This window comes from Columba livia, chromosome 6 (assembly GCF_036013475.1).
Source record: "Columba livia isolate bColLiv1 breed racing homer chromosome 6, bColLiv1.pat.W.v2, whole genome shotgun sequence".
Lineage (NCBI taxonomy): Eukaryota > Metazoa > Chordata > Aves > Columbiformes > Columbidae > Columba > Columba livia.
The window spans coordinates 27806826-27832829 of record NC_088607.1 but is presented as its reverse complement, the minus strand read 5'-3'; the positions used below and the strand labels follow the sequence as shown (position 1 = coordinate 27832829).

At 37.8% G+C, this 26004-nt stretch overlaps 1 protein-coding gene and 1 long non-coding RNA gene across 5 annotated transcripts in view; one reads left to right on the top strand and one right to left on the bottom strand.

The window, feature by feature from the left end:
- Positions 1-26004, bottom strand: part of RASGEF1A (RasGEF domain family member 1A) — a 165463-nt gene that overhangs the window by 34378 nt on the left and 105081 nt on the right. Inside the window, exon 2 of one of the 3 annotated variants that reach the window (XM_021300929.2) lies at positions 20922-21036. In XM_021300929.2, the coding sequence (XP_021156604.2) occupies positions 20922-20963 (42 nt within the window). In that variant the 5' untranslated portion in view covers positions 20964-21036. Of the gene's footprint in view, positions 1-7859; positions 10069-19372; positions 19558-20921; positions 21037-26004 lie in introns of those variants that run through there. The other 2 variants (XM_005512305.4, XM_021300928.2) reach the window with 2 other exon arrangements.
- The window catches only part of LOC110366092 (uncharacterized), a 221194-nt gene continuing 214684 nt past the window's right edge, over positions 19495-26004 (top strand). For both annotated transcript variants that reach the window (XR_010473534.1, XR_010473533.1), the window contains exon 1: positions 19495-19620. This is a non-coding gene — a long non-coding RNA (uncharacterized LOC110366092). The remainder of the gene's footprint in view (positions 19621-26004) is intronic.

Sequence of the window (26004 nt, the reverse complement as noted above, 5' to 3'; positions counted from 1 at the left end):
AGCTTTAGAGTGGGCTAAAATCTGCTCAGTTTACAGGGCATTTAACAGCCTTTGGTTTAATTCTAATGACTTTATTTGGAATAGAATCCAGGTATGATAGTCTTAACAGTATCTTGAGCAAAAGATATGGAGAAATATTGATAAATTAAAGTTAAGTATGGTTTAGTTTTAGAAAGAAGTTGGCACCAAATTATGTGTTAAAAATATTATTTTAAGAAAGCATTTTGATTAATAACAAGAGTTAGTGAACAGGCGGATGAACCCTAAGCCTGATTAGAAATGTGTGTGTAGATGAGCAGTGTGTCTCAGCATAGTTCGAGCTGTGTAGGAAGGACTTTCACTATCATATCATAACCACAGTGAATAAACAAATGTGTATTGAGTTGATGCTGAGTAGTACAGAACATAGGATATTGTCTCAGATACATTATTTATCCTATATGTCCCAGGATACAGCCTTAGACTATGCAAGCATAAACTATTGAACACAAAACACTAAAATATTATGACCCTAAATGGTCAGATTTGCACCGGATTAAGCTGAGGACTAAGCTGCAGGTGAACAAACTCCCTGCTATATTTGCATAAATGTTGAAAGTAAAACAACAACAACAAACAAACAAAAAAACCCCCATACAAAACAGTGAGCTACCTATATGCTAGTGAAATTAATTGAACCATTAGTCAAAGAATTCACATGACTGAGCTACTTTGGCCCAACCCTTTATGACAATATCTGTACAAGAAAATAAATGTAAGTGAATTGCAAATAAAAAAGATCTAGTGTCTTCCTGGACCTTTTATTTTCTCTGTGTTCTGTTTTGATCAAGTCACAATTAAAATAACTGATGATGAAAAAACAATATGTGCGTTGAACCCATTTGGCCTTGCCGTTTAGGACTGACACTCACCTGAAAGCTAGATATGTTGTAGGATACCGAGTTTCAATAATGTCCCTTTGAATATATATTTTTTGAACACTTAGTTATTTTGATGTCATTAGGATAATAATTACTGAATTTGTTAACCTTTTTTCTGCCTTTTTCAATTTCATTTTGCTAATATTAAAGATTGTTTAGGGAAACTGGTTTGTTATTTTACTTAAATGTTACAATTTAAATATTTCCCCCCTTCTCACCAAAAGAAGAAGCAAACAGTTTAAAACTAATATAATGAATTCAAAAGCCCTTTATGTTCTGATGTATCTGGCTTTTAACTTTACTGCTGCTGTTTGCCTCGCTCCAGTGCCATGAAACAGATGTCAGGTCAGCTAGAAACTTCTGAGGGGATTCCCCAGGCATGAACCTGTGGGAAACTTAAAGCTGATATTGTTTCCCCAGGGGAAGCTTGTTCCTTCTGGTGCTCACTTGTGTTCCTCATTAGACTTGGTTCTTGTGTCTGCAAAAGCTGTGCATACCATGAGCAGAGCGTGTTTTGCTCTTAGCTTGGGTTTGGAGATGGTTTTTAATACTTATCTGTGTTTGCCTTTTTTTTATATATTATTTTTGAATTATTAATTGCTATTTTTATTTTTGTGGGGATGCCAAAGCTCCCTAAAATAAATAGTCATGTTGGTGAAAGGGTCTAGAGCTCAGAAGTCTGCAATCTCTGTAGAATACCAGAGTGCTCCTGCGGCTGAATGCTATTTTATTAATATTTCCTGCTTTCCTAACTAAACTGTTTTCTCCAGAGATAGACAAGATAGAAATGGGTCCGGATTGTAGGCATATCTGAGGAAAGAAGCTACAGAAAGATATTAGATGGGTTTGTGAAATGGATAGCCATCTGTAAGAAATGGCTGCAATAAAAATGAGTGTAATTGGGAATTATTGAGCGGCGTTCAGAAGTGTGGCCTCCCCTTGTTCAGAAAAATATAGTTAACTCTTTTATTTAACTTCCTCTCTGTAGACTTTTGAAACAAACTAGTGTGACTATACATGTAAAATGTTGTGTAAAGCTCACACTAGTATGTGTGTTTATGCACATGTATTACACAATAACTAAAATATATTGGTTTCCACCCCACCCTCTCCCTTCCTCCTCCCTCCCTCATGCTCCTGTGTGTCCTGAACTGATAGCTACCTACTGTGTGAGTGCCATTTAAGTTGCTGGTTTGAAAGTAAAAGATTTCCGCGTCATGGCAGATTTCCTGGGCAGTCTATTCACAATGCCCTTAACTTTCCTGATTATATGAGAGTTTTGATCAGGTAGTACCCTAAGATCTATATGCAGGAAAATGACTTCAAAGTGCCTTGCCTTCAAATACAGCCATTTAATAGTAATGACTTAACAATGTTGCAGTAGTGATTGATAATTTGAGACTGTTCACTGAAAATAAGATTATTTTTTTTTTTCTTCTATGGGAGACTAATTCCTTATGAGCATTTTATAATTTCCTCTTTTCTCATCAGCAGCTCCCACAGAACACATGCATGGCAAAGATGAGCTAGAAATCCAAATTTACAAGACATCCCACTGGGAGTTAGTTGTGCTATAGATTTAATTAAAAGGAAATCAGGCAGCCTAAACCTGCAGTAAAAAATACAACTTGCTTCACATGAAGTGTTGCAAATGCGTTTACTTAAGTAACTATATTTTTTAAATAACTATATTTTCAATTAATTAGTGAAGCCTAACCTAATTTTAATCAAAGAGATTTAAAAATGTTTTATTGTGTGTTTTCAATGTAAACGTTTTCTAGATTTACATAAATCAGGAGAGTGGAGACACTATAGTCTATTATTTTATGTTGTTCCAAGGATGATTATGCTCATAACATTAAACATTATAAACAAAATTTTCCCATGACTCTACACCAGTCTGTATCACATCACTGAGATAAGTAGGCTGAGGAATTTCTTGTCATAGTCTACTTTGTGCAAGTCCAGGCTGAAAAAAGGGAAAAATCACATTGTTCCTATTTCTATGTTTCTTATTGAATCCGCTGTTTCACTGGCACAAAAATTGGGTGAGGCAGGAGAAATTTGAGACTATAGAGGCACTGAAGTGTTGTCACTTTAAATATCTCTGTAGATTGAGCACGGTCCTGCTATATGACCTTGGCAGATGAAGTTGAAAGCCCACCTCTCACACCTATATCTATCGAAGTAAAGTGTTTGTTCAAAGGGAGCAGTTGGTTCTAGGAAATGGAATTGTAATTCTATAACGAAAGATGAAAGGCCCTGTATATGCTAATGTTTTCTATTGGTAGTTATTTTCTAAAGTAAATGAAAGCCTTGTATTACATGATATAGAAAAATAATCATTCACAATAGCTAGTACATTAACTAACTTATGTAACATGTTCTATTAATTTGTCGAAATATGTATTTTATTGTTTTGTAGTTCCCAGTGAATCTATTAACTGATAGAATTTTTTGTTGTTGCTAAAGCTTGTTTACTGTTACTAAAAGTCTAGAGAATTATTTTATGGATTATTTTATGTAGTCACTTCATTTTTATGGTTTGCAAAATATTAATGCACTTAAACTGAAGTCAGTGAAGGAAGGCAACAAAGGATTTCAACAAGGGTACCTGTAAATAACAGTACAGGTTACTTCATGCATAAGCCATGAAAAGTCGTCTCTGACCTGTTGTCAGTAACCCTTGTCAAAGCTGTCAGTAACAAGGGTGAGCCTAAGTGCCAGCCATTGCCTAACTGAAAAGGCTTAGTTCAGATTGCCCACCATTACAAAGAACTATGATGATACAAGGTGGATAATGGAAGATAGGTCTCTGATAAGAGTGCCAAAAAGCCCAAAAAGTAGCCATACGTATCTTCTCTTTCTTACAGTCTGCACTGATCATCTTCTGAGACCCAATCTTTTTCACAAAATTCGCAAAGTAAAGGGGAATTGCAGGAACCTAAGGCAATGGTGGAAAAGCCCACTGGACATCTTTACCTGGAACATAATATAGACATCCAAGCAAGAATAACTTATCCAACTATAGAAGCATTACCACCTGGAAGCTGTCTATTCCTTAATTAAAATGCTAGATTTTCAGGAAATTGGTAGTGTTCTGAAATGAATGGAAAGAGACCGCTTAGCACCCTTTGAGGATCTGTGCTAGTGTGTGTGTGTTGGCAAATGAACCTTCCAAGATGTATCTTTTGGCTGGGAACTAACTCCTAGGCTACTATGGTAAATGGCAAGGCTTTTGACATGGTTATTCCTTCTAAAAAGCCTCATAAAGAAGTTAGTGGAAGTTTCATAAAAAACTTCAGCTTCTAATATTACCCTGAAAATATCAGAATTGCATCTGAAAGCAATATATAATCTGTCACATAACTCTGTTTTGACATATGTTTTCTTAATTGAACTTCTGAGGATGTGCAATTCCAATGTGTCTGTTTAAGTAAGCGGTGTTGCTTACCTATTTCACATATTCACAGCTAAGCTAAACTTTCATCTTTATTCTGCTCAGCATTGCTGTTTCTACTGAAACCTAATACATTATTCATAACTACTTCTAATTTTGGCCTAACTTTGAACTGGAGATAATTGGAATGTCTCCAATTGTCTTACATGTTCACACATCAAAGAGCATCAAGTCAGCAGTCAGCATTGTTCTTGTGTATATATGTGTGTGTTTTAAAAAGTAAGGAAAGATTTTTTTGCTAGTGATATTGGGACATTCCCCATACTTTTTGAAAAAATAAATGATGATAAATTCATAATCTTATAGAAGGGTCATGCCATAGGTTATCATGTCTAATGCTGCAGATCTGGGTCTTCATACAAAATTTGCTGGAGGTAACAGAACTCATCTAAGTGACTTCAGTAGGTTTTAGATAAAGCCCCAACTAAAGGCTTATTTTCAGAGTTACCTAATCACTCCTTCCCCTTTGGTGCTGCAAGACCATTATGCAGATATCATCAAGACTTCCAGGTATCCTAGGTATTCTTTATTTGTGATTTTTTGTTTGTTTGTATGTTTGTTTTTCCTACTCATACCTGTTTCCTCCTTCCCCTCTCCAAACTCAACCCAAATTCAGGTGAAACTGGTAAGGAGCACAGTGAGAATCAGACAATGCCTGCTGTTCAAGTAGTGGAATTCGCTGGGTAGTTTTATTGAGTGCTGCTTGGGAGGATTCAGTGTGCAGGGTCCTGCTTTGCTGAATTAGCCTGTGATGCACAGCAAGTTTGTGGCTTGAAAATGACACATTTTTCCTGAGAAACTGAGAATGTAGTAAGACAGATGGGTTCTCCAGCAGGAACAGGAGATATGTTGAGTACCTGAGATTTGATGAGGATGGGGAGAACAGGGTTTAGGTCTGGGCTAAAGAGTGCTGCTTGAATTGCTTTGCATTGCAGATGGTTTGAAAAGGATCATATCAAGTGGAGGAAACTTGCAGAGGCTCAAGTACATCATGTGCCTAAGTCCTGTTTGAAATTTTGCAGATGTCCCATAATTACTACAGTTGTTTAAACCTTCATGCAACTTCACAAATATTGCTGTGCCTTTTTCTCCCTGCAAGTTAGGTGTAGTTACAAACAGCCTTTCACTAGCATATGCTTATAGGCATTTGCAGTGTATCAAATAAATGAAAACTGGTTTTTGGGGATTAACATGTTAAGCACTAGAGTGCCTTACTGTATAATTTGCAATAAGCCATATTACTTTTTTTCTACAACCACAAGTCACTGTTTTAATTGCTGAGCTAAATGGCCTCATCTTTTTTTTTAATTAATATTTTTCCTTATAATCCCTTTGTCTATATTGTGATGATACACTTGACTTTCAATCTCAGATTCTGCATGTATTTTGTGGTTTAAAAGCAGATACAAATTGGCTCATTAACATGCCTTGCAAGAGCAAAAAAATCAACATTTTGCTTTTTTTTAAAGTTTGAATATCCGTCAAAGTGACTCTTAATACTCTATGCACCTAGGAGCTCCACCGAATCAAGATTGTAGCACTCCAAATGTTACAGCGCTGAAGTTACACCCCAAGTCGATATGCATAGGTAGTACTTAGATTTGTCTTGGAGTTGCCTGTTCAGTTTTCTACAAAGATGTCTGCTTAGTTTGGGAGATGAAGATATTACAGACACCAGATGGTTGATATATCTTACTTGGCAACAGATAAAAACTAGCAAAATACAGTTTGAACTGGATTCAGGCATCCATCAACACCAGTAAGATTAGTACCTTTAACTGAAAATCTAGTCCCTTGCTTTATAAATATATCACAGTTCTTTTCTGCGTTTTTCTTTTTTTTTTATTTTATTTTTAATATCCTTGATAAATAAATAGTAGAAGATGCTGATTTAAAACAAACAAACAACCCACAAACTTTCTCCCTGACAAAGAATGATTGATACCCTGCCTGTTGGGCAGTCAGTTTACTTACAAGTCATTTACTTTTTTTTTTTTAGAGAGTAGTTATGCTTTGGTTTCATCTTTTGATCAAATTGAGTTCTTTTGCAATTGATTTTTGAAATAATGAAGCAGTGAAAAAGGAAAATGAAAGAAGTTTAACAAGTCCATTATGCTCAGGTGCTTCAAGTACAGTTTTGAAGGTGATAGCTCTAATTTCCCTGTGATATTCCTTGTGTTTATATAAATTAGATGTCATCTTGGGTTTTCTAAGACTTTGAATTTCACCAGACTCTGAGTTTTATCCTGAACACACATGCATCTGTGTGGCCAGAGAGCTCCAGTACTTATTAGTTTGGATTTTGTTTGAAAGTCTTGCCTGAGAGGATGCTCTAAGCACACTGTTGTGTGCTGCCTGGGGAGCTTATGGGTGAATTTGTGCCTGATTTTTTGAAAACAAATAAAATTTTACCCTCAGTTGAGTGTGTGAACTCTGTTCTGAAAAGTGGTCTGGAATGTCACAGTAGGATGAAATAATCTGGAGTTTACCTTTGAGGAGCAAAATAGCCATTCCCAGAAGTTACAGATGGGGATTGGTCCAAACACTGAAACAGCTGAAGCCTTCTTGCTTCCACAAATTTGGCTACAAGTGAGTTTGAAACATTTTCTTTAACTATGCTGCTTTTGGAAGATGTAGGCACTAATTCAACTACTACTAATATTTTGTCTTTTAAAAGCATCAATCAGGTCTTTAAAATTTGATACTTTACAATTCACATTACAACGGAAGCACACTTGCACTGCTACTATAATAATTATGATAGTTCACGTTATATTTTATTTAAGATTTTTTTAATGGTTAAATATCTTAGAATGCACTAAAGGCACTTATGCCCAAATTATTTGAACAAGAGTTTAAACTCTGTCCCTTTAAAGTACATGTCAAGGCTCAGATGCTGTTGCTGTGTTGCCCTTCACCTGCAAGCAAGTACCTATCATGGGCATTTGCAATATGTGTGCATTTCTTTCAAGTGTTTGTTGTTTTGTTTTGTTTTTTTTAATATTAAAAGGTAACCTCCAACAGAAACAGCTAGCTGCCAATGCAGTCCTCAAAACTGAGCAAGTGAAGTAATTGCTTGCAGCATCATCTTTCATATCCTTTTGGTGATAATCTGTGTTCAGCTTTCAGCTGCAAAGGACTAAGAACATTTCAAGCCCACACAAAGTATGATGAGAGCTCGTGGCTGTGTACAATTCAGAACAGCAAGCTGCATGTTCCCAGTTGCAGCAGCGAGATGGTCAGGATTTTACTTATTCAGTATTTTTTTTTTAGCATTATTCAAATACAGCTGATATCCACCAGAAAAACACTGAAAATCGGCATTTTTTTTAAGTTCCATGCGGGCAGAATAAATAATTTGGTAAGACTATGAGGAAGTAGGAAAGTAAGGGTGGATTGAAGGTACAAAGAAGTTTTCTTCTTAATATGTTGGTGAACAATAAGGAAAGAAAAATTAGCCCAGGAAAGGCATCACTTACCTTGTAAGCTTTCAACCTTTCCCCAAAGGCCTGTCCTGTAAATGCCTTGAAATTCCCATGTTCAGCTACTAGCATTTTTTGCTACCCATCTTTTCTTTCCCCTCCTCCAACCATCTTTTCCCTTCCCCCAACTTGCTATTAAAAGGAAAGCTACCAAGAGCTAGTAAGTAACAGGCTCATGCTTTCAGTCAAAGGAGAGAGCTGAATAGCCTTTCAGTCTTAGTGCGTTCGGCAGATCTAGAGTCAGGGCCCCTTCATTAACGAGGAAGGAATCTGTTCACCTTCTGAAATCTTTCAGCACTTGCTGAAGCTGCCTGAACCACACAACTTGCATTTCTCTCGAATCTCTCCCCTGTGGTCACAGTTCTCCTTTTCCCTCCTTCATCTCTTGAAAACTAAATATGCAAAGGCAATTTTCCTGCTCTTGCATAAATAGATCCAGAAGTTTACCATCTTTATTTGCTCCTTAGGATATGGCATTTCAGATTAATTCCCTTTTTACCCTGGGTCCCAAACCTTTGGTTTCAGTGAAAAATTTACAATTATATGCAAGAAAAACATTTGCATCAGGCTTGCCAGGCATGTGTGCAGTGCAGGCTCAGACACTGGTTTTGATTCTCACGCTCAGTGGTTTCCACTCGCAGTTTTTTTTCACTCAAACCTCCTGTTTCAGTTCATACCAACTGAGTTTTGTTTTGAGTTTACAGGGGTTAGAACAAACCCTGGAAATTAAAATGCAAAGCTCCACCAGGACAGCTGCTGTTCTCTCTTTTGGTCCAAACTATGTTAATACCTAAAATGCTAAAATCATCCTTAGCTCCTGAAACTTAGCTCAGGTTTGGTGAAAACCTCATTAACCTAGCCTGACACCAGCTTGGTTTGGGAGATTTTATTAACTGATTTTTTTTTTCCCCACTAATTGTGTATCAATATATAAATAATAATATTAATATGACCTCAACACTCATCAGGAACTGTACATCTTCTTTCACCCTCTTGCTAGAAATGGAAAGGCACACTTTTTCATTATTTCAAAACCAATTTTTTTACTATATTTGTATCTATGCTATGTCTGTAATGTTAAAGATATAGTTACTGTCCATGAGAGAACAAACCAGTGAGGAAGGACATCTTATGTGACTTCTATGGGATTGTTCCCAATCTTGCACAGAACAAATATCCAGTTGTTATTCTATGGATGGTCTCATATATAATATTTTGCTCTGGGGACCAATGTTTTGGTAGCACTCCTGCTGTGATCACATATGTAAATATAAATTACTTTGCCTGTGACTAGAGTGGGGGAATGTGAATTGAAAAGGAATGGGAATCGACAAGAAATGCGTGCTTTACAGTTTCAGTGTGCCTGAGCATTGGTTTAGGTTTTGAATAATGCCTTTAATATCAGGCAGTTTAGGTTCTCATTGTAACATGCAAATGGTTATGGCTAAATTCAGACTTCTGTTGGTCTTTAAATCTATTCCACTTCAAGAAATATCATTTTGCATTAATGCATAACTGATAGTGAAAAGTTTTCTGTTCATTTCCCTGGTGAAATCAGGAAAAAAAGTCATAATGGATAAGAAAGAGGAAATACATTTTTGATTGTTATGCTGTTTGTTATTTTATGTTAGCAGTACCTACAACTTGAGAATATAGTGACTAACTGAAACTTAAAATCTGAGTGAAAAGTACTTAGAATTCTTGAATAAAAAAGAGATAACTTGTCAAAACAAGCCCCGTGCAGTAGAGATTTCTGTAGGAGAAAGGAACGACTAGAGAATGTTCAACTGTAGTACTGTGTATGTGATGTTAGTTGCTGTTGGTGCTGATTGCTTGCTAATTTAAATAGATACTGAGACTGCTCAAAACCAGGGTATGAAGTGTTGGTAGTATCTTTCTCTGCCTGACAATCATGTAAAATAAACATTTGTGGTTGGAGTTACAGATATAGCTGTAAGATTATAGACACGACCAACTATGTGTCCCTCTTCTCCCCTTCCATTTTTTTTTCATGCCTATAGTAACTTAATTGAGGGTTGAAAATAATGGGTTGTGTACACAGGGATGAAGGCATCCCAAGCGGAGGTCACTAGTACTGTAGCAGTAAGTTAAGATGCTGGCATATTGCAAAGCCCATCACTGCAGCAAGCACCTGTAAAATCTGCCAAGCAGCATGCCATTTTGTTGTGACTCAGCCACTGGCACACGAACAGATGATTGGTTGTTCCTGGTGAGTATCCTTAAGGCTACACATATATGCTTCTGCCCGTACCCACTCCTCCAGCTGTCCAGCGGCCGTGGCTGCTGGCACGCTCCACAGCAGCCTCTGCAGCAGGGGGAAAGTGTTCAGTTCTGCTCTCCAGGCATCTTTTATACTAGCAACCATTTCTCTCCTTACCACCATTTCAAATGAGGAAAGGGAGCTGCTGCCTGTCAGGACTGTGCTCGGGCTGTGACCTCTGACTGCTCCCGGGGTGTCCGCTGGGCTCCCCTTGCCCGCCTGGGCAGCTCAGCCTCCCGCTGAGCCTCGTGCCCCAACACTTCCCAGCTGCTGTGCAGCCTCACGGTCCTGCTTGCTGCTCTCTGCCCTTTGAAGAATTAAGAAACTGAAGCTTTCAAAGCATGAAACTCCTCCTCTCTCATTGCTTGGCACTAGTGTTGCTTTGAAATATAGCTAGTATTCCCTTGTACTTCAAACAAACCACTGAAACTCCAGGTTAATTTGTACAACACACCTATCACCGACTGGTTTGTGTGTGTGCACGTGTGCTGCGGGAGTGCCTTGAGGCCTCGTTGTGCAACTGTGCCAAAATCAGGCAACAAAGAGGTGTCTGGCAACAGTTCCCAGCCTCTCCCTGTTGCATGTGGGGAAACTGAGGAACCAGAAGTGGAAGTAGCTGGCCTGAGCCACAGACTAAGTCAATCATGGGGCTGGAAGGAGAGCCAGGGTGGCCTGAACCTTTTACTAGTTGCCTCCTTCTTCCCAAGCCCCAAGTGTCATCTGAACGTTTGACTTCCGTTTTGTAGCCTTGCTTGTCTTCCCCACTCTGGAAGAACAGGAATTGTTCAAGCCCCTGTGGTGCAATGACCTGCTTTTCTCAGGAGTTTTGCAGTTAGACTCATCACGAAGAACAAAACTCCCAGGCATAGCTGAAGTTCCTTGCAGTGCGTGCACAGCAAATGGCACAAGAGCATTTCAAGGACTGTTAGATTGTGAACTGTTCCCTGCAGCTGTGCCCAGAAGAAGTTTATTTAAAACTTGTGTTTCTATTTCAGTTTTCTAAGCAAGGGGCATTCAGGCTCTTTTAAATTCTGCCCAACAGAAACTAAATTAAATCTTACTGTCATCTATCTTCTTATTATTTTAAAATCGATTAAAATCTTGTTTATTGTTAGTGCTCTGGATTTTCAGGCAGGCAAAGAATGTGATCCTTTGAATTATTTAAGATTGTATTGGAACAGTTGCCTATTTACTTTTCTGTTGCTACTAAATTTCAAAAAAGGCTAAGGGGGGTAAAAAACAACACAAAACAACACCCTGCGAGTCCCACCATTGCCACACAGGAAGGTCCTTAAACCAATTTAAATTTTGGGGCTGTGAGCCTTTGCCTTCTGGTTTGTTACTGCTGAGGTTAACGAGTCAAGGGTCAGGGCATTAATCAGTGACTATGGTGCAGAAGAGTTGCCAAACTTGTGGCGAAATCTGAGCTTGCCGCACGGGAGCAGAGCCAGCCCAGGGGGGAAGAGCCAGCCTTACCCCACCACTGGCAAGGGACAGAGTTTGGTAAGGGCATCTCTGCCTGGATCACTGGTTTAGTGCTGATTTACATGTGTGTGTGCGTGTGTGTACTCTGCATTTAATCTTCATTTTAATGGATTTTCCTGTATCCTTTAACAAGTCAGTAGCCCATTAAAGTCTGTCTCTAAAAAGTAAGGTCAGTTATCAAATGCTTAATTATTGTTGCTTGGTCTGAATGGTGAGAAAGGACCAAGTAGTGTTAGGATGAACTCCACAACCCCCAAAGTTACCGAGATGTTATCTTTGCCTAGCAGAAGCTGAAGCTCTAAATCCTTTACTCAATCTGTTGACAAGTTTCCTTTAGCAGAAACAACCCTTTAAGAAAGGAGCTCTTAGCCGTGTGTACAGATTTTACACTGCAGTTCTGAGTCACGATACTGGAAGGTGCTGAGCAGCTGTAATGCCCATCAATTTGCTATAATTAATTACAAGAAAGGGCTGCTTCATGCAGATTCTCCCTTTCTTTCATGCACTTAGACAACCAGACTTCTTTATTTACTTTTTTCTTGTTTAGTTTGTGATCAAAATGAGAAGATTCTGCTTTTGTAAAGAGATTTATCTAAATTTAGAGATGATTATTTATTTACTTAGAATACACAAATCGAATTTCATGTTCTCATTGGAAGCAGAGACTCTTTTCTCCTGGGTGTCACCAGTCTACAGAGAAAGCTGTTTCACTTTAATATAATTCCTGAACCATTAATCACTTTGACTATGGTTTTGCAGGAGGCAAAGCTTTAGTTGCTTACAGTTCATTCTTTAAACTTAAGCTATTTATTTACTGGGCATCCTCACTCCCACCGTAAGACCTTCAGAAATGAAAAATGTAGGGGGATACCAGTTCCTTCTCTCTTTTAAGTATGCAAACACCATTTTCAGAGCTTTTTTTTCTGTTGCAAAAGCAAAGTCAGAAGATGTGGCAGAAGGTAATATAAAATAATGTATCCAAACTAGATTCTGGTTATAATTTGGAAGCATTCAGCACTGCCACCGGTACTGCCATCTGTTGTGTAGTCCTGAAAGACATATGGATGCCCCATAGCACAAGTCAGAGAAGCTGGTAATTGCTCTAATCTGTCTGTAGTCCCTGTGGCTCCCAGGGACCTGGGCACAGTGCAGTGATAACTGGTCAGACCCCAGCCCAGCCTACTGCCTTTGGCTGCTGCTTTGCTATCCTAACTTGCCCATCTCCTTTCTCTACAAGTAGTGAAGACTTACTCATCTCATTTCAAATGATTATCAAATCTAGCAACAGATGTTATTCAGCGTTACTTCTGCAGACATCATCAGCACATGCGATAAACAATACTACCCTTGATGTGTTATGGCTCTTCTAGTTTATTCTCAGAAATCCACTTTGGCTAATACAGTAGTGTGTATTACTGAGAGACTTAAGGTAACAGTTTTAGGATTTGGTTACTCTGTGTTATAAGTCAGTCTTTTACTTGCATAAAAATAAGAGGTAATGTTCATTTCCATTTCCATTTTTCCGTGGTGGCAAAAACTGCAATGAGATGCCTATTGCTGATGATGAACATCTACAGATTAAATATTGGTCAGAATACTCCTAGCCTGTATTTTCCCAACTCTTTGTCCTTTGATGGCTAGATTGTATTAGTATTGATTTTGCAGATTATTTTTTTTTTTTAGACCTGTTTCTCATTTTAAAAAAGAATTAAAACTTTTATCAGAAAATCAGGCTTATTTTCAATCTGTTATTTTTCACTGTCAGTTTCCAAACCTATTTCTTTCTTCAGGAGAATTAAATATATGAACTTCTAAATACAGAGAGAGCCAATTTTTCTCTTTCTATTTTGTTTCTTTCTAAGGGATTTTTTTTTTCTCTAGTGCCTGTGAGGCTGAAGTGCTGGAGATTTTAAGCTTCTTTCATCCTCCAAAATGTTAGCAATTTCAAAGAAATGGGTTCCTGCACACTTCTTTTTACATGCTCTACAGTGCTTTTCAAACTTGATTTGCAAGCTCTTTCTCTGCAGGTGGGAAGGGAGTGCGGGCACAGGACACATTTGTACCTTAGACTCTCTGACTGAAACAGTCACTAGGGAGAGGAGAGCACCCCAGCACAAGCAAGCTGTGCTTGGTCCAAAAGAATGACATTGCTTTTTGCACCCCTGCTCTATTTTGTGGCCTCCTTCTGAAGTCTGCAAAGTAGCAAAGTCATGCAGCTGGGAGCCAGCTTTAGGATGTCTTAGCTTTCCGTTCTGGTAGTGGAAAGAGACATTAGAAACCATCAATCAAAACAGCTATGTCAAGTCTGTTTGTGTTGCAGTCTGTGATCTACACACTGCAAGAACTCTCAGCCTTCAGCAACGTTTCTTCTTTCTGGGCTACAAACTACTGGGTGACGGAGCTGGAGTTTTGTTACAGGCTTGTGTGTGCAGGTCTAGCACATCTCTTCATTTAGACCAGAAGATGATGGACAGTGAAAGGAAGTAGAGAGTGGGAATAAATTGTATTCCTGGTAATGAAACCCAGCAGTGGTAATGAAAAGGCCAGCAGCTGATAGGAGAGGAATGTAATTAAGAATGCCACAAAAGAGAACTGAGCTGAATGACTAGATTGTTATGGAGAAGAGAGGAAGACAGTGAGCAGGTACGTGCTGGAGGAGCAGTGGGAGACATGCATGAGGTGGGAAAGTGGCACATGTAAGGAAGGAATGCAGAAAAGAGGATGAAGAGATAGGAACGAAGAAGTGAGACAAGCTCACGTAGAGTGTGCGATAATCTTTGACCTTAAAGCATTAAAGCCATTTAAAACTTGTCAGAAGTTGTTTTCCCCATGGAGAGGAAGGAAAGGTGCTTCCCATGTTAATATGTATGAAGAGTTTAAAAACAAATGTCCTCTCAGATTTGTGCAATCTATTCTGGACAAAAATAAATGGCTGTGTTCAAAACAAAAATATCTGTGTGCAACAAAAGTATCTTTTTTTTTTTTGTTAAATTCTATACTATGATATTGAGGAATGGACATTTTCTGCTTTTGGTCTGTGCTCAGGATTTCCTTATTTTATAATATGTGAGAAATGCAGCTGTTGTACCACTTTCAAAGGAATAAGTGTAACATAATTACATAATATTGTCTAGCAATTCAGGAAAGGATCTTCTGAACATTTTTTCTTTGGGAGATGACCTGTACCTTTCCAAGGAAAATCTTCTAGTTCTGGCTGGAACCTCACCCCCAGGTTTTCAGGCCTTAAAGCATAAATAAAGGGATCCACTATTCCTGAACAATCCTCAGAAGATTGATTCTCTCCTGTTCTCCAGGTGCAAACAATAGTTTTTGGGTTTAAAAGCTGTTATTGAATCTTAATTGAAGTCTGCACAGTAATAACCTACAGATAATATTCTGCAATGCATGAAAACACGTTGTTTGAGTTTCTTGGAGCCTGGAGTAATCTTTACAGCTATAGAGAGATGAATCTCTTTCAGTTTAAGTATCCTGGAGTGTATTTAAGGCAAGTTTAATTAAACTAGATCCATAATTGATTATTGTTCTCTCTCTGCTCCCCCTTCATTTTTAAAGTGTTTTTCAATTGAATTACCCTATCAAATTTTTCAGTAATATACAAGAAGTTTATGTTGAAAAAAAAAAAAAAAAAGCTGAGATTATATTAAGAGAAACTGCTGCTTTTTTTCTGAGTGAAAATAAGCACAGGCAGTTGAAGAACAGAGTGAAATAATTCATTTGACTTGAAGAAAGTTTAGCAGTTGTGAAAAGTAATGAAGTAGCAACCTGTGTATTTACATATGTAAATTTTGGCGATAACACTTTATGTAGAAGAAAATATTTTTTTTCCTCTGTATATGTTTTTCCTACTCCCATAGGAATAAAATAAATGCAGGATCTAGATGTACCGCTCTGTTATGCTAAACTGGAAAGAAATACACAGTTCTTACTGTGCTTCATGTTGCTTTATCTTTCAAAGTGTACAAGAACCAAATTTGAAAGCAAATGTTTCATGAGGGCTTGTGGTTCCAAGGCTATCAGTGTGTGTCGTCTTGGGTGGTGTTACTGAGTATGACAGATACACTACAGTATCCCTACTGCAAATAGGAATGTTTATTTTACTTGTAAGATGCTAATTGCTTAGCTGTTGTATTTTGCAAAGCTGCGTGAATATGAGGAGGAGTGAACACTTGGAAGAAAGGAAAAATCAAACCATAGTTGTGTTGCTGTCAGAGAGTGCGTATTATACGTGGGAGGTAAAGACGTAGAGGAAAGGAGTGACATTTACTGAACTTATTGCTCAGACTCCTTATAGTTCAGATGTGTGCCTGCTGATGGTATTTGCAGAGTAGCCCGTGTGCAAAAGAGGAAAAAAGGACCTTATACCTAAAAAGGAAGAAAAAGAAAATTCTGACCTCCATTCTGTCCGAATCAAAAAACTTATTTAGCAATTCAGAGTTGCCTTTTGTGCTTTCAGGACTGTCAAATCTGTCACATAAAAAGGCTACATCAATGAAGGACACGTATTATATTAGAAGTGCTTAATGCCGATAAGTAAAGCCTGTTGAAAACGTAAGAATGGGTGTAGGGGTCTTAAGCTATTGACTGCTATGATGAGCTGAATGCAGTATGGCTCAGTTGCACAGTTCTCTGGCTTGAAACTCATTGACTGTCCTGCAGAAGTGTAATATCTAGAACGAAACATACTGCAGAAGACAATTGATGTAAGGCTCCACAGACACCAAACCTACCTGCTCTTTATTTACTCTTTAATTTTATGGTGGGTGAAATGAGCTAGACAGCACTTTGACTGTGTTATTATTTACTCCAGTGAAAGAAATAAGAATAGTTGGTGTGTTATTTTCATGCTATTAAGATCCTAAAGGCTAACTACTGTGAAGAAGATTATGTAATATTTTGTTGTTGTGTTCAGGATTCATGGATTAGAATACATAGTAAAAATCAACACTTGTCACATCTGTGCAACTCCCATGAGCTATAACCATCTTGAACATCTCTATCATTCCAGTTACTATTTGTTTCCTACTGTGCAGAATTTCCCAGGAGATGTGGTGGGTCAGTAGAAGGCCAAAGAAGGACTTCAGACCTAATCTAATCAATATTGTGACAAATGTAATGAAAGAAGCTATGTCACCTTGGAATCCTAGTACATTTTATCAGCTCTGCTCCTAATGGGATGTGACACTGAGGCTGATCTGTGTCTCCTTAGGACAGGAGGGAAGCTGTGCAATGGCTTGTGCAAGGATGGCTGTGTGGCAAAGGATGATCTAACTCCATCATGATTGCAGCTCAAGGTTGAAACTACGGCCCTTACTTACATGTCAAACATTGAACAGTTATTTAATAGCTTTCATTTTCAAGTGAACTGTTTATGCATTTATTACATTTTCAGGTGTGCTAACATGCCATCTATATTAAAAGAGCTGGTAACTGTTTCTGTTTCAGTGAAAGGTTCTGAAATCAGTTTCACAAATTAGAAAACAGTACTCACTGGCTTTTATATGTATTCTAAGCAAAGCACCTTCACTTCTGTCATATGTATATGATTTTATGTTTCATTTTGAATTGCCCCTTTTTGCAATCACATACAACTAGATCACTTGTTCCACCAGTATGTGATATTTCTATGAGACTAAAGTCAATGACTTTTACTTCTCTTGTCCTGTAACTTACTCACTTACTACTTCTTTATCCTAAACTTAGCTGCTACCTTGGTAGTCTTCACTGATGCATTCTGGTGTGCAGTCTCAAATTTTTGTGCCATCCTAGTTTTGAGGTGGCAGCTTTGCTCAAGGTTGTTATGATAACCTCGTTTTCTGTGCTCAGGATTGTATATATCATTAACAAACTTCGGAGTTTCTGTCCTTAATTCTAATCATTGTAGTTTCTCTGTCCAGATAGGTTCAGCAAGACACATCTCGTCCGTTGCCCTTATAGTTTCTCTGTTCTTAAGTGTTTTTCACATACTGTGATATGTCTACCAGACGTTTGCTTGCTCTGTCCCTTTACCCTTCACTTTCCACCTCAGGATTAATGGTAGTTACCGCCAAAATTTTCTCATGCATAGAAATCCTGTGAGCATGTAAACTGTCATTTGAATGTCTGGAAACTTGCAGAGATATTACTATCGTAACTATTGATGTTGGTCAAGAAGCTCTCATATCTTATTCCTTTCCCTTGGGGAGATAACCTTTAAAGTATCTTATCAAAATTTACCAGTTTCTTCTCTACACATAATATTTTAATATAAAAATATATTGGTTGTCCTTTATTTCAAGAGCAACTTGTTTCTGAATCTCATTTTCAATTATTGAAGTTTTCTATATGAGGATTTCCATAAATTGCCCTGAAATGTAAATAGTGGACTAAAGCGGCCTTATACTTTTTACTAATCCTGCAATTACATTTTGTAGAGCCTTTTTCACTTTCCTTAATATGAAACTAAACCCTCCTCTCACCTACTTCTTTACATAACCAATGCACTAAGAATTATGGACATGACAGCTAAATCCAGCTTTTAAATCCCAGGCATAGTAGTTGTGTGCTGTTGCTGCTCACTCTTTCTTTCTAATAAGCTGTAAGCAGTGCAATATCTTATTAGTTAATTTGAAAATCGTTTCTCAAGGGATTGCCCGGCTTATGTACATCAGGTCCCTACCAATCCACTTAAAGCTTAAATTCACCAGACTGAGAAACTCAATCCGGGATTGCATCTTATTTGCTGCAGCAGAAGCATTCATTTTCCTGTAAAGTACCAGGATGGCATTTTTGATCTAGCAGAAGTTAGACTGAAAACTCTCCTGAACCACATTTTCTGGGAAATCCCAAGTGTCTGAAAATAAGAGCTTTCACTTTCTAATTGTTTTTATTTTTAATATACCAAAACCTTCTACTTTTTTTGATCTTACAGAAAATATTTTTATTCTGTTGAATAAGCTAACAGAAGGCATATTTTATTGCAATTCAAATGCCCTGTTACTCTTGAAATTTCAGCATTGTTATTGCTCTTTGTTTAATTAATTAACCTTGGGGAAAAAAGAAAAAGGGACAGAGAAGGCAATTTTGAGACAAAATACCCATTTTGACTCAAATATGTGAAACTTGATTATTGATGTTCTGGGGAGCACCACCTGAGTTTGGAATGGGCTGACTTCAAAAGGCAAATTCAAACACCCCTGAAATCTGCATTTTGAATCTGTGCTTAGGGCTTCTCAGTGTACTGCATCACTTTAAACCTGCCTACACAATTCTGAAACCATCTTGCTTGTCGAATATTCATTCAGATTGATGTTTCTTTCTTTTCTGGTATTCCACACAAGAGGGAAAAAGAACTGATGTGCCAGAATAACATGAAATACCTACCTCTGTTCCCATTTTCCCACAATGACATTGTATAAGGCAGCCATCACCACATAATCTCCCTTATGGATGATATCAATTCATTACATATGATCCAAGTATGACATAATACACAGAATAATCAGTGAATTTATAAACTGCATCACAATTTAAAATATGCTTTCTCTGTAGTATAGTATTAAATTACTGTGACTAAATTATGCGTGGCTAGTTGTCTCTCGAAGGCTGAACTCGGCCATCACTGCGGGAGCGATACCTAACACAGAGATGCTCTCACTGTAGTTTGCCCAGAGGCGTATGTGCCTCCTAGAACAGCAGCAGCACACGGGAATAGATAGAATAGGGTACAGCATAGTGTAAAACTTACCGAGGTCTGAAGGACCATGTCTGCTCACAGCTGGGGCACCGAGCGGGCCAGAGTCTGTCCCTGCTTTACGCTGCCACAGAAGGAAAGAGATGCTTCGCCGCCCTGCTTCCACGTCTGTGTTCAGGCAAAGTGTGCTGGGGACTGTGGTGAGCCCCGTGTTTTCCATTACAATTATACCACAGAAAAAAACGAAAGTACTACAGAAGCTAGCGCACAAGAGGAAATTCTGAGTCTCAGCCTTCCACTACGTAAGTGTCATGTGCTGGGCTGCCGGGCAGTGACTGGGAACTTCCATTCCTCTCCTTGAGCTGGAGTGAAACCAAGGCTGTTTTGCTGTTTTCTCTATGTAGAGGGTTATAGGAATTGATGTGCTAGCTAAGGCCAGTGTACAGATGTTGCGAAGGAAAAGGATCCAATTTTGGGCAGGCATCTCTAGCAGCTGCTTTATTATATCATTGCTGCTAAGACTGCTCCATATATATATATATATATATATCTCAGTTTTCATTTGACCATTCTTCATATTTGATTTTTGCACAGTAATGTTCACAGTATAATAAACATTCTTCAGAAGCTCAGTTAAATCATATAGAAAAAATACTAGATGTATTCTCCTTGGAAACCTTGAATTGATTTCTCAAATGGCATTATATCCTTGATAAATAAAATGATGAGAAGGAAAGAATTCTCTCTTCCAAGAAGAAACAAATCAAGAAATCGCAAAAGGAATTTTCTATGTAGGTAATGTTAGTTTGTAAGTAAGTGAGGACAGAGTGTCAGTAGTGAGGTGTTTTGTTTTGTATTGGGTTTTGTATAGAAATTTAAATAAGGATGTAGAAATAAGGAGAATAGGGAAAATGGACAATTGGCAAAGGAAATGAGAAAGAAGGCACAAAGGTGATGGCAAAAGATGATGACATACCTTTATGGAAGTGAAGCTGACATTTTCATAGAGGAAATGTGGAGGAATAATTTAGGAAGGGAATGTAACAAGATAGGGAAGTTATTGTATGCTAGTACAACAGAATACATTTAGAAGAGGTTAGTGGAATACATTTAATTTAATCTTGCATGGGGCATGTTGTCAGAGATGAACAATAATAATGGATAAGAAGCATTTGACTTTAACAAGGAATGTGTGTGTTTAGATGGGATCTGAGAAATAGATGACTGAGGAGCCCATATTGAGTTCCATAATCAGAGATTTGTCTGAAGTGATGAAAGGAAAGGATGGGAGGAGGGAGGGCGGAGAGTAAGAGTTTTGAAAGCAGATATCAGCAATATTGAATTTGACAATAAACTGTTGCCACTGTTCAGTCTTTGCCTGCATTTCCTAGCACACAGTTGGACTTCAAATAGTTCCAAGATTCTTTCTTCTGCACCTGCTTACAGAGTTCTAGTGTCTGAACTAATTTTCATTCAAGTCTAAGGTTGCCCAGTGTGATTTCTGAACAATACAAATCTCTAACTATCAATTATCCTACACCAGTGCTTTCAAATAAAAAATAAACTTTTAGGTAAGAATCATAAAACGTAAAATAATACTTACTTTGCATTTCTTTACAGCAGCATTGCACAGTGGTTCTGCCATCCAGCCTTTCCCAGTGGGTGGACTTCCAGCTATTTCAATCTATGATTTTTGTCATGTGTCTTGCCTCCTTCCCCTTAAAAATGAGGGTTGCAATGGATTACTATTCGGAACATACTGTTATTTTCCACTGAAAATGCATTGTAGTATCAGAATAAAATTTGACATGCATAGTTTTAGAGTGCGGAGGGTCATAAGAAGGAGAAAATAGCACAAAATACGATATTACAAAGAAGGGAAAAAGGCAGAATTTTAAATATTAGGTTTCAAGAGAAGGGCAATAAGAAAGGGGTTGAGAGGGCTAAAATCCCTATATCAGTCCTCTCATGACAGAAGTTCTGAAACTGTCATTAAGAAGCAATATCTAGGAAAACATTAGTAATGTTTACATTGCTATATTGACTGGCTATTAAACTGTGTACTGAAAACTGTCCAACAAAAGCCTTGGATTTCAGAATTTTATTCCTTAATGCAGTTATGGTGATAGAAGAATAATGAATCGTTTCCTCTTGAGAAGAACAATGACAGCACAAAAGAAAGTGACAGCACAATCGTATTTTATCAGAATGATGAATAAATCATTAACAATATATGTTTAATATCTACTAAACTCTCTTTTCCTTCAGTGATGGCACTAACCTGAGTTGTGCTTCTCTGAGCAGGTATTTCCTTAGTACTGAGACCTTTACCTTTTACAAATTTAAATTACTCACTGGAATTAAATATTGGGAGTACTTGACAGACAAGTGGAACAAGCAGCAAAACTCATTTCCCTTGAAAATCAGACTAAAGAAATGAAATGACACTTATTTGGACAGAAAATGGTATGTGACTAAATGTATAAATAGTTGATAATATTTTGCACCAAGTAGGTTAACAGCCAGTTACGAAAGTGATAAGGACTTTATGGCCATAATGAATAAAGGACTAAATCTTATACTTGTATCTTTCAGTCTGAATTTTCCAAAGTGATTCAATGTCATCAGTGACTTTTGTTTTCAGCTAGTGCTTGATCAATCTCTTAGTTTAGGCAACCTTTTAAAAACTTCCAGGGTTCCTGGGATCTCAATTACCCTATGTGTTATTTTAAATCAAAGTAACTGTCTGTTTTCAAAGCAAAATGTGATTTCTTTGATTTTCCTTACACAACCAGAAGGAAATATAGGAAGTAGCAAGAAACATGACAAATGCCGTTTTGAGTTGGATGTGCATTGTTCTGTTACTTTCATATGATACAAGGTTTTTCTGTATCAATGGGGAAATGCTGCTCCACTTGCATCCTAACAGCTGCAGATTTTGCCCGGAACTGAAATGAAAAGGTTGTTTTGTTTGTAGGGTTTGTTTTTGGTTTTGAAATCAATAAATATGGTCCTGATGCAGGAGAGCTTCTCCAATGACTTTGAGGATGAAGATAGCTTCCGTATAAATAATTCAAAGACCTTCTGGGCATCCCTTCCAAGCTCTGCTGCAGGTGCTGTCAGAACCTAATGCCATAGGAGCATACAATTGTGTTTAAATTGTGTTATTAGTAAACACAGTTGTCAGGAAATCAGCTATGTTTATATAGCTTCCTTGTAAAGACCTACTTTTTCAGTAAAGCCTAAAGTGCTCCAATACCAAAGGTACCGACTTCCTATTGTAGGATATGTCCTTTTGCTATTCTCATCTGCTCATGAGGATGACAAGTCTAGAGCAGGACACACATCATTGTGCCTGAGAATCAGAAAAAACCTCTTAATACCATGGCCTAAATGTGATCCATGTGTAGCTACCAGACAAAGTTTGTCTTGACCTTCAACATTAGCAAGATGAGACCTTTTATAATTGCTGCATTATGAGTTAGGCATACACATGGGTAAAATCAACACTCTGTGATTCCTTATTCTGCTTCTTGCTACCGCATATTACACTTAAAAAGACCAAATGGGCTTGATGTTAGTGGAAGGTAGATGTGCCCACATAGTGTTAAGCTAGACTTCAAAAAACTGCGGGCAGCCAGCTTCCGTTTTTGTAAAGAGAGCAGCTTCCTGCCAGCACTGCTGCTGCAATATACCTCTGTGTATTTAAAATGGAAACCCCCCTCCCTCTCAAAATTTTATGTAGTGGAACCTACAGCAAGTGTAAAAACATAATAGGGTATTTATTTTTGGAGAAGTGGGAAACTACTGTGGCAGTAAAAAGTTCTCATGGGGTTTTTTCACCATCTACCCAATTACTTGTATATAGTGGTTTAGAGGAAAAGAGAAAAAAAGCTAATAAAATCCCAAAGAAATCACTGATTTTTTGGGGGATATTTTTGCAGAATTTGGAATTAGAGAACATATGCTTGGTATTAGAGAATACAGCAGGGATGTCTCTTCTGCTGCGTCTTCCTTGTTGTGATATCCTGATAATATTAAAATGTCACAAATATAGTTTTTAAATGTCTAAGCGCTGTTTGTTGTCGAACAAAAGAGTTGCGATTTTTCCTAAATGAAAGGCCCAGATATGCTGCAGGCTTAAAATTAGAAGCACTATACTTTCCAAGAAAGCTATAAGAGTGTTGTTGAACAAAAAATGTGTCATATGTGGATAGATTATGGTTAATATTTCCAATTGTGAACATAGACATAGTCTTCTTTCATCATTGGAAGTCACTGGTTTTGGAAGGAGAAACATTTTTTCCTCCATTGTTGATATGTAAAGTTCAGTTTTGATGGATTATTATCTCTAAACAATGTCAAGGCTGCTGTAACATATGAATATGGATTTGTTTTTATTCTTTTGAATCTGCATAGCACCTGTGTTTTGACTTGCCCTTTGTTATGATGCTCAAAGTTATCTTGGTGTATCCTCTTGCTTGGTGTTAGTTATTATCATTCATCAATGCCATTGATTCTGCTGTTAGCAAAATTGAACTTCGGAAGAAGAGGATGAGAAATCCAGAGAGTTGAACAGTTTTTTTAATTTCAATTTTTATTTGAGTAGAAAAAGATATATTGTTTGCTGGTTAGGAAGTTGTCAAAGTGTGGGTTCTTGGAAATGCAGCAGGTTGGCTGGCATCTGAGAGATGGAGTAATCATGGAAAATCGTACTGAGACCTTTCTGGCTGGCTGCCTGCTGGGGCTGCTTGCTGTGTTTTAGTCCCAGGCTACAGACGAGTAACATCCGTGGTGTGAGCACTGCGGTGCTGATGAAGAAGTTGGACTTATCTGGCACGCTGCTACACCTGCACTATTTCCAAGACACTGGAGACTCTGCTGCAGTGACTGATACAGGAGTCTGTGGCAGAGTCATGTGCAGTGACTGCTTTAAGGGAATACTGACCTGCAACAGCGAGCTGTTACTGGATTTTCATTGCTTTTTGCCAAAAGAGAGAAGATGCTAGTCATGAGAGAGGAAATGCTAAACAGCGTGGTCTGATATGAGATGGGTAGCAACTTGGCCTGGAAAAGGTGGTTATTAATGCATTATTCTATTACACTACTGTCATTCTAGAAAGGGATTTACATGGATTGCAGGAATAAAGCATTTTTTTTAATTGAAACTTTTGTTTTGAATGTAAACTTGGAATAGTTAGAAGTGAAAAATAATAGTCATGATTTTTCAATATGCAGGAATTTTAACTTTTTAAAAATTTTAAATCACTTATCAAATCATGAAGATTTTGAGGAAATAGTTCTTTGAACTATTTCTCATGTGTCGTCAGTAAAACTCTGTTCCCTTTCAGCCTTATTTAATGTAGGAAAGAGGAAGTCCTCTAAAAAAAGACCCAGAATATCATTGCATGATGTCTCATTTGTGGCTTTCTGAAGATTCTTTGGTTGCCCAATACAACTTGTTGGTTAAGAGAGAATTGGTGAGAAAGAGAAACTTTCTTCTGAAAACCAGCTTCCATATTTGGAAGAAAGCTGCTGCTTTTTTTTTTTTTTTTTTCTGATAATCATGTCAACAGGAAAATGTTTGTCAGTTAAACTTGGAAAATAAAATAAACCTGGAAATGTATCAGGAAAACATATAAACTGTGACTGATACTATCTGAAGTTATTTTATACGTACGTAAGAAGATGGGAGCGATGCTATTTCTTTCAGTGGTGCTTTGGAAAGCGACCCTGGGGTGTTATATTTTAACTTCAGGCTTTATCTATAGCTCTCATTTCATCCCAAAAGCTGCTTTTTAACTCCCAACCCTTGTTCCTCCCTGTGACACCTGTCCAACTACATACTCTATTTTTAAAAAACATGGAGAGACACAGACTGAGATAAAATGTTTTCTTCCCTACTGGTTTCACTGTGAGCTCTTTTCTTTTGTTGTTAAGCAAAGACACTGTGGATTAAGTAATTCCTTTAGCTTTTCCTGCAATTTGTTCAAGACATTCTTCTCATACTGATGGCTTTATCACAGTGAGAATACTTCTCATAAGGGCATCACATAAAATGAAGATGTGAACCTTAAGCCACAACCTGCATGCCCCCATCTCTGCCAGGGTTCTTCAGGTATGAGCCACGCATCACTGGGCTATAGATAATAACTAGACAAATGCTATTTGTGGAGAGCTTTCAGTGTGGCTACAAATGTTTTGGGCACCTGAGTAGGGAACAGCTGTGTGCTATCGATGGTAGAGTTTTGCCCATGTTGGCAGCGCTGCAAAGACTACAATCCCCTGTTCTCCGAGTGTTGTAACAGATCATAGTAGAATGTTGGTCCTTTACAAAGAAATGAAATGTTTTGCTACCCATAATAATTATAGAACATACAGAAAGGCATACATGCACACTAACGGTGTAGCCATGTACCGTTACTCTAAATCTGATAAAAACAATGTAATCTTGGAAGTGTCTTCAAGACACAAGTTAGGACCAAGTCCATTTTCTGGTTCTGCTGTGGATTCCTTTGTGAGCTGCGTATTAGCTTCCTTATCTCTGGTTTGATATTCACGTGGCCATACTGGCATTGACTCTTATTTTTCTGAAGCATTCTTGGAGAAATGGAGGATTATATATTTTTTCATTTCTTAATTCAAGTTTCATCTCCACCCACGTCCTAATGAACACTTTTATTTCA